At 28.3% G+C, this 13,414-nt stretch overlaps 1 protein-coding gene across 1 annotated transcript in view; it reads right to left on the reverse strand.

The window, feature by feature from the left end:
- The window catches only part of cyst (rho guanine nucleotide exchange factor 18 cysts), a 414,221-nt gene that overhangs the window by 65,843 nt on the left and 334,964 nt on the right, over nucleotides 1-13,414 (reverse strand). The window contains exons 15-17 of the mRNA XM_075360791.1: nucleotides 8,036-8,079; nucleotides 7,698-7,789; nucleotides 1,193-1,297 (exon numbers count right to left, since the gene is read on the reverse strand). Of these exons, the coding sequence (XP_075216906.1) occupies nucleotides 1,193-1,297; nucleotides 7,698-7,789; nucleotides 8,036-8,079 (241 nt within the window). The remainder of the gene's footprint in view (nucleotides 1-1,192; nucleotides 1,298-7,697; nucleotides 7,790-8,035; nucleotides 8,080-13,414) is intronic.

The raw sequence follows: 13,414 nt of genomic DNA on the forward strand, positions 1-13,414 counted from the left end.
TGATTTTCTTTCCTCACTATTTACAATTAGTCATTGGTTTCTTATCCAAACCTGCTGTGTGTTCTATCTTTGCCCTTTATTATGATTATAAAAACAAAAACAGAGTTAAATAGGGTATAATCCATTGTTTCAAGAAGTGATAAGCATAACTAGCTATTGAGCATTGCTAAAGTTAAGTTACAGTTAATATTAAGAGAATCTTAATGCCATATGATTGTTATGGTAGACAGTCTCATAAATGAGATATTGAGGAAAAAACTTGTCAATTAGCCAACTATAAGACTACAAACTAAGAGAAAAAGATGATAAAAATCAGTATTAAACCTTATTATTTGACTATTAGGAAAGCCCCACATGAGATTAAAATGTTTTCTCTTTCAACATCAAGGGCCAATACTATTCTTTAAATTTTAGTAATTTGAATAAGAAGAATTTTATACCTTAATGTCAAACAGTGATAACAGCCTACAATAGACACATTTTATTTCTGATCACCTAACAGCTAGAACTAGCAGTCATAACCATTTAAATCACTTTGCATTACCAAAAGGATGGATCTAGCAACATATTCATTTATTATAACATTGTTGTTTACATTATTTAGCTAGCTTTATTTTCTGTAAATTAAGTGATTGAAAATATTAATATTTTGTTTATCAACTGATCAATTAATTAACTCTTAATAATTCTTTGGAGATGATCAAGATTAAATCATGGGCAGGATAGAATTATCATACAAGATTATCTTTTTTTTTATGAAGTTGATGTTATTTTATTGAATAGTGTTATTGCTCCAATAATAAAAAGAATAAATAATATATAAGGAAATAAAACAATAATGGTTTTAGACTAAACAATTAGTAGTCTAATTAACCATTAAGCATTGTTAGATTAACCATTAAATATTAGACTAAGTACTCACTGAAGAACTAAAGTGATCAGTTTTTGTTGGAAGGGTAATAAATTATTATTTACATATGTAAAAATTAGAAAAACTGATTGGAAATTTTGATTTTATAAATTAGTTTTATAAATAGTTTAAAGGTTGTTTTTGGAGTTAATTTTGATTTTAAGATTTTCTTAATGCCATAGAAAAAAATCAGAAAAATTTACATAAAAAAAAAGGGGAAAACAAATATGAATTAAATCAATAAAATAAAAAATTAAATTATGGAATGTTTACTATATTTACCTTCTGCATAACCCTGAGAGTGAGGCAATGATGTTTTTCTGTTAAAATAAATTCATATATATGTTCTTGGCGCTTTATTTCTTTTTCCTTAAGTTTTTTAGTTATCTGAAACACAAAAAAAACAATAAGTTACCTACAAACAACAAGTAATTAAAGACAGGAACATACTAGAGAGTAAAATAATAATAATTCATAAAGATCACAATTATATTCTTTGTATGTAATTATATTATTGTTTATAAGTTTAAATTATAATTAAATGAAATAAAAAAAAGTTTTAAAAGCAAAATGAATAGATTCCAAAAAGAAAAAAACTTTTTTTTAAATATTGCACTGAAAAGGAACAAATTAAATTTCCACTACACCCTCAATACAATCTTTAAAATTTCCTTTTGAAGTTTGTGCTAAATTTTAAATGAATTATGAGTGCATGAAATAGAGATTTTAAAATTTCTCTGCATTAATGCTTTAGACTAATTCTAACATTTGGCGCTGACTTCAAAAAAATAGATTTCAAAGATGTATTGATGGTGTAATGGAAAATTATCTTTTCCTTTTCAAAAATTTTTCTTTTTTCTTTAGCAACTCTTCTGAAGCTGAAATATGGACAGGCTTAAAAAAGGGATTGCTCGTAAGAGAAAAAAACATTTTCTTGCAACAAAACAGGCTTGCTCAAAATGACTTACAAGATTCAAAGGATAGGATGTGTAGGATTCTGAGTGAAGTGGCTAATATTGTACATTAGTCCAGTGTTTGACAGTAAAGATAGTATTACCTCAGAATTCTTTTGGACAACATCGATTTTCATGAAAATTTGTAATTATGCTTATCTAACTCTCTGCTTCAGAAGTTATATGTTCCTGATGTGTGATTTTTGTTTTTAGAGGTGAAAACTACCCCTTGTTAAAAAAAAATTCAAAATCATAGATTTAAACGTTTCATAGATTGATATCATGTTTAAATATGCAGAACAAACACTGTTTTATGTTGTGGAATATAGTTTATGATGTTTTACTTACTTATGATGTTTCAACCCTTAGAAACCACCCCTTATGATGAAATTAAAAAAAAATTAGTTTTCAACAGTTTGTAAAGTTTTAATGGTGCATTTATAATAAATTAAAATTCTTTTACTGTTTATAATATAATTTATGATTTATTGCAACGTTTCAACCTTTAATAACCACCCCTTTGAACAAATTGCTAAAATTATAGATGTAAATGCTTTATAGCTCAAAATCATTTAAATTTGTAGAATAAACATTGTTCCATATTCTGAAACATAATTTATGATGCGTTATAACGTTGCAACCCTTAGAATCCAACCTAATGACAAAAAAAACAACTTAGTTTTCAACATCTTAAAATGTTTTAATAGTGCATTTATAATGAATTACAAATTTTTACAGTTTTTAATGTAATTTATAATTTATTTTAATGTCCCAAACCTTACAAACCGGCCTCAGATTAAAATTAATAATCATGTTTACTTAAAATTAAAAACTAAAATTATTCACTGAAAAAATGCGATTGGTTTTTCTATGATAACTTCCTTACTTTTTAAGATATACAATCACTCAAAAAACCATTTTGCAGGAAATTTCAAGGGCTACAAGGAATGTAAAGTTCAGATTCCTTGAGCCCTTCATTTTTGAAATTTCTGAATTTAAAGGGTTTGGGGATGGTGGTCCTTGCACTCAAATGCAAACTTCTAATGGTAATATCTCAATAAATCTTTATTCTACAGAAATAAAAAAAAAACTAAATTTTTGTACTCTAACATTTTTTACATATTTTCTTTAGTTTTTGAATGAATTATTATGGAAAAAAAGGAAATTTTTTAAGAAATTTCAAAAACTTTTTCAAATTTGAATCAACCTTATTTTCAAATCTAGGCATTCCAAACTGGTCAAACTTCTACAACAAATTGTTAGTACTTAAATAAAGTAAATTGTTAAAGGATTATGTTCAATTCCAATTCTTGCTGAAAAGTCATGTTTCATTGCTGATATTTTTCTCAGAAAAAATGAGACCATTTTATTTTCATCATAACTTCGTTAGTTTTCATGCTAATGACTTTTACCAAAGCTAATTTTAAAGGTCTTTTCAAGTACTTTGAAAAATATCCCATAAGCTTTCCTCGAAAAGTTTCCATTTCTTCTGTTATTTAACATTGAAATGTTTGACTTCAGTTTTTGGTGAACAAAAAGTTACCTTCAACGGGGCACAACTCTGTATTGTATCTACAGAAATAAAAAAAACAATCTCTTCATTATTTTATAAGCTTCATTTTTGCTAATAATAATTTTTTTGATAAAACGTAAGGTTTTTGAATTATTCGTGAAAGATTGTTCAATGGTTGCATGAAAAATCAACATTTTCAATCACGAATAACTCTAAAAGTATTGACTCTACAAAAAATTTTTATAGAACATTTTTTGCTTAGAATTTATTCCTCCATTGATTTCTGTGGTTATTTTGAATGTAATAATTTCCACCCCGGAGAAGGGGTGGCATCCACCCCGGAGAAGGGGTGGCATCCACCCCGGAGAAGGGGTGGCATCCACCCCCAGGGTAAAAGCACAGTTCAGCACTATATAATAACCTTTGTTCCATGAGCTATTCCCTAATTACTGTCCAAATTTCACGGCAATCGGTTTTGTCAAAAAGAATTCTGAGCGATCTCAGTATTGTTTCTCCCATTTCATCCTCCTCAACTTCCTCTTCTTCCTCTATAACACCATTTTCTAATTCATTTCCTCCGTATAACTCTTCAATATATTCTACCCATCTATCGACTTTACCTTTCGTATTATATATTGGTGTACCATCTTTGTTTAACACATTATTAGATTTTAATTTATGTACCCCAAAATTTTCCTTAACTTTCCTGTATGCTCCGTCTATTTTACCAATGTTCATTTCACTTTCCACTTCTGAACACTTTTCTTTAATTCACTCTTCTTTCGGCAGTTTGCACTTCCTGTTTATAGCATTTCTTAATTGCCGATAGTTCCTTTTACTTTCTTCATTACTAGCATTCTTATATTTTCTACGTTCATCCATCAGCTGCAATATATCGTCTGAAACCCAAGGTTTTCTACCAGTTCTCTTTATTCCGCCTAAGTTTGCTTCTGCTGATTTAAGAATTTTCTTTTTAACATTCTCCCATTCTTCTTCTACATTTTCTACCTTATCTGTTTTACTCAGATCTCTTGCGATGTCCTCCTCAAAAATCTTCTTTACCTCCTCTTCCTCAAGCTTCTCTAAATTCCACTGATTCATCTGACATCTTTTCTTCAGGTTTTTAAACCCCAATCTACATTTCATTATCACCAAATTATGGTCGCTATCAATGTCTGCTCCAGGGTAAGTTTTGTAGTCAACGAGTTGATTTCTAAATCTTTGCTTAACCATGATATAATCTATCTGATACCTTGCAGTATCGCCTGGCTTTTTCCAAGTGTATATTCTTCTATTATGATTTTTAAATTGGGTGTTGGCAATTACTAAATTATACTTCATGCAAAACTCTATAAGTCGGTCCCCTCTTTCATTCCTTTTGCCCAGCCCGTATTCACCCACTGTATTTACTTCCTTGCCTTTTCCAATGCTTGCATTCCAATCTCCAACTATTATTAAATTTTCATCTCCTTTTACGTGTTTAATTGCTTCATCAATCTCTTCGTATACACACGCTACTTCATCATCATCATGAGCGCTTGTAGGCATATAGACATTAACAATCGTTGTTGGTTTAGGTTTTGATTTTATCCTTATTACAATGATTCTATCGCTATGCGTTTTGAAATACTCTACTCTCTTTCCTATCTTCTTGTTCATTATGAAACCTACTCCTGCCTGCCCATTATTTGAAGCTGAGTTAATTATTCTAAAGTAATGAAATGTAGTAGAAATAACACAGATTGACCACTGAATGTGAAAATAGGAGGAGAAAAGATTATGGAGGTAGAAGAATTTTGTTATTTGGGAAGTAGAATTACTAAAGATGGACGAAGCTGGAGCGATATAAAATGCCGAATAGCACAAGCGAAACGAGCCTTCAGTAAGAAATAAAATTTGTTTACATCAAAAATTAATTTAAATGTCAGGAAAAGATTTTTGAAAGTATATGTTAGGAGTGTCGCTTTATATGGAAGTGAAACTTGGACAATCGGAGTATCTGAGAAGAAAAGATTAGAAGCTTTTGAAATGTGGTGCTATAGGAGAATGTATCCACCCATCAGATGGGTGGATAAAGTGACAAATGAAGAGGTATTGTGGCAAATAGATGAAGAAAGAAGCATTTGGAAAAATATAGTTAAAAGAAGAGACAGACTTATAGGCCACATACTAAGGCATACTGGAATAGTCACTTTAATATTGGAAGGACAGGTAGAAGGGAAAAATTGTGTAGGCAGGCCACTTTTGGAATAAGTAAAACAAATTGTTAGGGATGTAGGATGTAGAGGATATACTGAAATGAAACGACTAGCACTAGATAGGGAATCTTGGAGGACTGCATCAAACCAGTCAAATGACTGAAGACAAAACAACAACATCCTGAATATATTTACAGTCTTTTTTTCTTCAAATAATTGTGATACTAAAGTTGTTTGTTTGTGTGTGTGCACACGTGTGTATATTCTGAAAAAATCCCGTGTATTTAATTATCAAAACAATTAAATTATCAGTAAAAAGGTAGATTATTATTACCATGATAGGTTTAATCTGTAATACTTATATATCCAGTTAATGTCCTGTACTCAAGTTGAAAAAACTCCATTGAAGTTTCTGTCATCAAAATTATCATACTTTACAACATTTGTAATGATAAGAGGAAATTATAACATACACATGCACGCGCATGCATATGCATAATTTCACTTATTTCTCTTATAATTCTCTTATTAATGATAAGAGTATTTTTGAATAATTACAGAAATTCAAAACTTCACTTATTTAAAATAAACTTATGAAATCACTTAATAACCATGTTGTTTTTAAATCACGGTAACTCTAAATGAAGTACTTCTAGAATAAATACATTATAGTTTATGAATTACAGAGTGTTTATAATTAATTATTTCAATACTATTTCTTAATTATCAGTTTTAAATTAATAAACTTAATCAATTTTTTTTAGCACTACAGCTAGACCCTACAAAACTTTGCATAATTTTTAAGATTGTTCCTTCACATTACATATAACATATTAGGTTCTGAATCAATAAACTGCATATATAACAGTAAATTCATTTGCTGAAGTAATTATCAGGATGGCTCACCGGTCCTTAAGCCAGACATTAATACCTGACACCCATAAAAAGCTGCAGGTATTTTAAGATTTGTTATAAATGATTAAATGCAACTTTACATAAATGATATACACATTTAAACATAAACATCCACTAACAAACAATCATACAGAAGAAACGCCAACATTAGAAATGTTTTGTTTGGAGCTTATCAATACATATACATGTATACATTTGTCCAAAATGTTTTAAGATAAACAGTTTACCATTTGATTAACACACACTACTTCTAGTGTTACACATACATATTTTTAAAACAGGTGGTAGAAAATACAATCTATAGAGATCAATCCTACAAGGGCTTTAATAATAACATAAAAAATAAAAATTTATGTAAAAGGGAATTTTATGCATGTAAAAATATAAAACGTTAAGTAAAAAATAAAACTCAGAAAATTCATAGATTAGTTGTAATAAAGGCAAAAGAAGAGCTTACAGCAATCATATCTTGCAGTCTCTTGGAAAATCTCAATTAAAAAATTCCCTATTCAACTTTTTTTTGAAAGTGTTTAAACTAAATATTTGCTGTAACAGCAAAACCAAAGTAACTAATTATTTTTTTTACTCTTTTGGTTTTACTAAATTCCATTACATTTGAGCTAATTTATAATCTAGTACAAAAATTTCATTCATCAAAGTTGAAACAAGAAATATTATTAAGAAAATTATAAAACAAAATAATTATATTCATTTCATTCATCCATGAAGAGTATTATTTAAGAGGCAGGTTTAAAAAATAAAAATATAAAATTAATTCATTCTTATGTCTAAATTTTTAACAAAAATGAAGCTTATTAATTGTTTTATTTCAACACGATTCTTACTAAAAAATGTCATTTATATAAAAATGAACATTCATTTGTACCACATTTCCCACTATTGTCTCAATGGTTTTTTTTGTACATTATTGCATTAAGAATATAACTGAAATATGTTCTATCAGTTTTCCAAAAGAAAGGTGGAAAAATATTACTAGATCATAATGTGGTGGGGATTGAAGAACTTCCCACTTTCTGATGTTTTAAAAACATGAGAAATTCTTAAAACAAGTATCTTAATTATACAATACACACAATTCAAAAACCAAAAACAGTTTTATATTTTTTCAAGTGTATGTTGCTTCACAAACTAAACTCTCTCATAAAAACTAAAATAAATGTAAGAGTTAATTAGGTGATGGAACATACTTCCTTGCTGACAGTAGGAGTCCAAGAATCTGGTTCTTCATCTTGTAATCCAAGGAATGGGTCAGTTTCAAGATCATGTGCTGTAACTGGACCTTTAAAAGAAAATACAGTACTAACAATCCGAATATATATATATATTTATTTATTTAATTATATAGTTGAACAGAAAATTTTTTAATCATTATTTTAATTTCGTACACACTAAAAAATAAATATTTAAATGTAAAGAATTATTTTTTCTTTTATCAAATTTCAATTTTAACAAGAGCTCTAAGTTTAAATGATGAACTAACAATCAATTAATAAATAAAATTAATAAATAAGATATTACAACTTACTTTCATCCAAGAACTCAAATGTAAGAGGTGTTTCATCTGAAGAACTGAAAAATAAAATAACTGCGTTTTAAAAATGATTATTTTTACATTTTAAAAGCTCTTAGAGAAAAAATTTGTTACAGATGTTACAATGAAAAAATGTTTGTTTGCTAAGCTATAAGAATTATATAACATAAAATTATTAAGTCTTATGCTGTTTTCTAAGAACAGGTTTTATATGTATTATACATATATTAAAAAAAAATAGAAATTAATAAGCCAGCAGATCTTTTGAATAGCAAAATAGAATTTCAAAGCCTTAAAAAATAAATTTAAACTTTCAATATATTTACAACAATTTGATTAAAAACATGCTGTGTATATATGCAAATGCAATACATTTTATTTTCTAATAATTATAATTTAATCACAATATTATTTTTCACTTAACACTATTATACCACAATTGAAAAAAGAATAATAAAGAGAATAACATCTATTATTAGGGTATCTGGAAGGTCTGGAAATGGCTTAATTACAGAAAAATGATCTACTATCTAACCAGAAAAATGTAGTTGATTACTGTATCAAAGAATGAGTTGTATTTAAAATTATTGTATGCCATCTTGGATCCACCGAATTGAATTAAACTTTATTTTTTTAAATGACATGATGATCATATAGACATGATTTCAATGTAGATTTGAATGGGAAAACTTTAGTGAAACCCTGGCTGTAGCTTCATGCACGTTTTAGATACTGACCATTAAAAGTGTTCAGATTGGGATAAAATGGTCGTTCCCAACCACCAGTCAAGATAAATATTTTCAGTAGAAAAGGGAATAATTACATATCAAGTTACATTGCAAGTTCATGCTTGAAATGTTTCTGCAAACCGTTTTCCAAAATCTCTTCCCGTTACTTAATTATTAAAAATTTATCTTTACAATATTCAATAACAAAATTAGAAACAGCTGATTCATTGCATTTATTTATTTATTATATTAAGTAATAAAAAAACTTATTTTAATTTTTATAAATAATTAAAATAAGTTTTTTATATTACTTAATTAGTATTTTTTCAGGAAAATGAATAACATAATAAAAACATATCAAATGTGTACAATTACAACAGATGTTCAAAGTGGCTTCCTCCTACTTGTTGACAAAATCCTTTATGCATGTAAAAATTATGTACATTATTTTGAATTGATTCCCTTGAAATTTCAGCAGCTTTAATTAGAATTTTTCATCTTAGCTCTTCCAGATTCTTTGGATTAGTTTCATAAACGTTTTCTTTTAAATATCCCCAGAAGAAGTAGTCTAATGGACTTAAATCTGATGATCATGGAGGCCATTCAATTTGTCCTCTCCTATCATCCATCTTACTGGGAAAATATCATTCAGGAACATGCAAACTTGAAGAGAATAGTGGATAGGATGTCCATTTGCTGAAATCATGAATTGTTAAAATTTTGTCCAAAATTATTTTAATAGGTGGAATAATCTGATTTTGAAGCATACCTTCATACAACTTGGCTGTCAAATTTCCTTCAATTACAAATGGCCCAATTAATGTATCCGATTACAATGCCAGCCCAAACATTAATCTTTTCAGGATGCTAGGTATGTGTTTCTTGTAACCAGTGTGGATTCTCATCACTCCAATCATGCCAATTATGTCTACTGACATTTCCATTCATCATAAAAGTTGAATCTGAAAAGACATTCTGAAAAGACATTTGTTATGAAGTTTGGGTTCTCGATAATCCAGTTCATCATAATTTCACAAAATTCAACACGCTGCTCAGAATCATCCTACACTACTAATTCTTGATGCAGCTGAATTTTTAAGGTTTTATATGGTTTTCAGTCAAGACTTCATGGACGAAGAATTTGTTTAAAACAAGGTTCCTACTAACAACCCAAATTGAGATGTGATGATTCGCTGTTACCTTTACCATGACATCTAGTTTTACATCTGCATGTAAAGTGGATTTAGGTCTGCCAGTTTTGCAATGATTTTTTGTAATTCCACATTCCTCAAATCTTCATACTGTTTTGTACACTGCTGATTTTGCAATCAGAACACAATCAGGAAAAGTGTCATTAAATAAATTTCTTACTTGGTCATACAAACTTACTCGATCAACATACCCACGCATCATTAGAAGAGTTATTCTTTCACATTCATAGAGTACCATTACTTTAATTGAAGATAAAATAAAATGGAAAGAAACATGAACTAGAAAACCACAAAAACTAATTAATCAATTGAAATAATAATTAAACACCAGAAATACTAATTAGAAAAACAGATAAAGTAATTAATAAATACAATGAGAAAACAGACTTACAAAAGTTACATTTGCTGCTCATCAAACCAAAATAAGAGAAAATGGTAAAATTAATTTGCACAACAATGAAGCTGTTCCCAACCATGCAAAATAAAACTTTTAAGTATAATTTTAGAAAAAAAAATTTATTTAATAAAACCACTTCTGAAATAAATATTGTTTAATTAGAATTATCATGCATTCTTTCATTAATTTTACATAAATCACGTATCTTCTCTAATTTCAAATAAATGCAGTGAATCAGCTGTTTTAATTTTATTACAATTTTCTTATCAAATATCATAATGATAAATTTCAAATCATAAGTAACAATAAGAGATTTTGGAAAACAGTTTGCAGAATCATTTCTAGCATGAAATTGCAATGTTATATGATGTCTAATTATCCCCCTTTTTACCAAAAATATTTATCTTGAATGGAGGTTGGGGCGGCAGTTTTACCCTGATCTGGACACTTTAATGGTCAATATCTAAAACACAGATAAAGCTATGGATGCAGGGTTTCCACTAAAGTTTATCCCAGTCAAATTTACATTGAAATCATGTATAATATGACCATTGGCCATTTAAGAAAATAAAGTTGAATTCTACATGGCAGATCCAAGATGGCCTACAATAACTTCAAACACAACTAATAGTTTCTTTGTTGCAGTTGTCAACAATATTTATTCTGGTAATGTAGTCACACTCGGTTTTCTATAATTAAGTTATTTCCAGACACTCATACCACACTATAAAAATTTAATTAATGTTTTAATGAGATACATATAAATATTATAGTGAAAACACAGATTTAAATAAGTAAAACCTGATTTACAATGTATAATCTTTTTTAAAGGGAAAGTCTTATAAAGGATTAGTTTTTTTTATAAAAAAGGGAAAGGAAATTTTTAAAAATATTTTTATAGAAAACATGGCACATTATTACAATCATTTTATTAAATTCTAAAATACGTTACATTCAAATAACATAAAAAATTTCTGTAATCACCTTGAATTAAAACAGAAAAGTGTTAATCTTTTATAAAACCTAAAACTGGAATATCACCTTAATTTAACTGAAATATGCAAACAGTAAAAGTATTACTTAAACTTAAATATATAAAAAAATCAATTTGTTAAAACAAACAAAGAAAATATACAGCAAATGTAGTTTTGAAACATAAATTGTACACTTTAAAAAAAGGAAGCAAATCACAGATAAAATTTTTAAATTAACTAAGTTGAGAAAGAGTGCAACATTTTTGTTATCTTCTTAAAGTAAATTTTACATGGAAAAAAGTGTTAATGAAAAAAAAAAAACAGATCACTAAAATAATGAATTCAGACGCTGTACTAAATGATTATTTTAGTCAATCGATGACAAAGAAGATGTTACAGTAATTTTTCACATAATAGCACAGTAAGAAATTTGAATGATTAGATGGCATAAAAAGCAAGTATAAAAATAACAAAATAATTATCTTAATTTAAAATAAATTTTCAATAAAGTTTTGAAAGTAATATTTTCAGATTATGATATAAAAGAATAACGAAAAATTAATTTTTCTAACAGAAAAAATATTGTGATCAAAGTTAAATATAATATAAATAATACAAACATTTCACCATGAACAATTCTATTGTTATAATTATGAACCAAAAAAAATAATATTTTCAAATGAACTGTATGATTGATCCAATTAACTGTTTTAAGTTAAGCTTCTGCATTTACTGTCTTCATTTATATGAAATCAAAAGTATTATGTCTTTCCAGCCCAAAAAAATGTTATTACCATCTATCTACTAGAGTTTGCATGATTTTTTTTGATAAAAATTAGAAGATTGCAAGTAAGCAAGATTCAATTGATTCTTGCTTACTTGCAGAGGCTTCATGAGAGATCCATGTCTAAATAGTAATGAGCAAAAAATTTATCATGTTTTCTTTCTATCAAATTGATCGGTAAATGTCAAAGTTGCTTCTGTTTAATTTTTTAATGTTCATCAACCATTAAGCAAAGGGACCCATCAATAAAAAACTTTTTGTAATTTATATGAACTTTGGCAATTCAACGAAGGAAAGATTGTGAAATTTGAGAAAATTAATTTTGTAATCCGCTTACTACTTACCTTATGAAATTCATCACTAACTGTTTTCTTAAGTTCTTCTGTCATATGAGTACTCAGAAGTTTTTATCATGAACATTATGCACAATTCTCCCAGAATCTTTTTGTTCATAACCTCAATATTACACACTTACTTAACTTGCCAATGAATTTCTAAAGGATGAACTTTTTTATGTTTAAAAACTAGATCACCTGAATTTTCAGTTTGGAAATTCTGGGTTTGTTGATTCTCTCTTTATTTTAATTTTTTGGAAAAATCAATAATGTACTTAATAAATGCTGATTTATGTTCCACACCACTGATAGATGTTATATTAGTACTGATGACAAACATTATTTTCTAGATATTTACATATAAATAGATTAATAATCACCAGCAATACTATCCACAATCACAAAAACATAAGGTCAATGAATTAAGCAGTTTATGAATCTATGGATTCATCTATCAGTTATTAAATTACTATCTCAGGCAAAGCATAATATTCATTCATCTAAAAAGTGATAGTTGTGATGATCAGCTAAGTTTTAATTTATGATGAAGCTAATGCCCTCCTCTATGAATCATGAGACCTTGCCGTTGGTGAGGGGGCTTGAGTGCTCAGGGATACAGAGTAGCTGGACCGAAGGTGCAACCATATCGGAGAGGTATCTGTTGAGAGCCAGACTAAGGAATGATTCCTGAAAGAGGGCAGCAGCTCTTTCAGTAGTTGTTAGGGGCGTGAGTCAGGACGACTTAAACGGCCGTATCAACATCACTCAGTCCTCTGAGTACTGCGCAGCTGAAAGCAATGGAAAACTACAGCTGCTTTTTTTCCAAGAAAATGTGGCTCTGCATTTTCACATATACAATAATGGAGGCGCCTTCCTTGGTAAAATATTCCGGAGGTAAAATAGTCCCCCGTTCGGATCTCCGGGTGGGGACTACTAAGGAAGGG

Source organism: Lycorma delicatula, chromosome 3 (genome assembly GCF_047948215.1).
Source record: "Lycorma delicatula isolate Av1 chromosome 3, ASM4794821v1, whole genome shotgun sequence".
NCBI classification, from domain to species: Eukaryota; Metazoa; Arthropoda; class Insecta; order Hemiptera; family Fulgoridae; genus Lycorma; species Lycorma delicatula.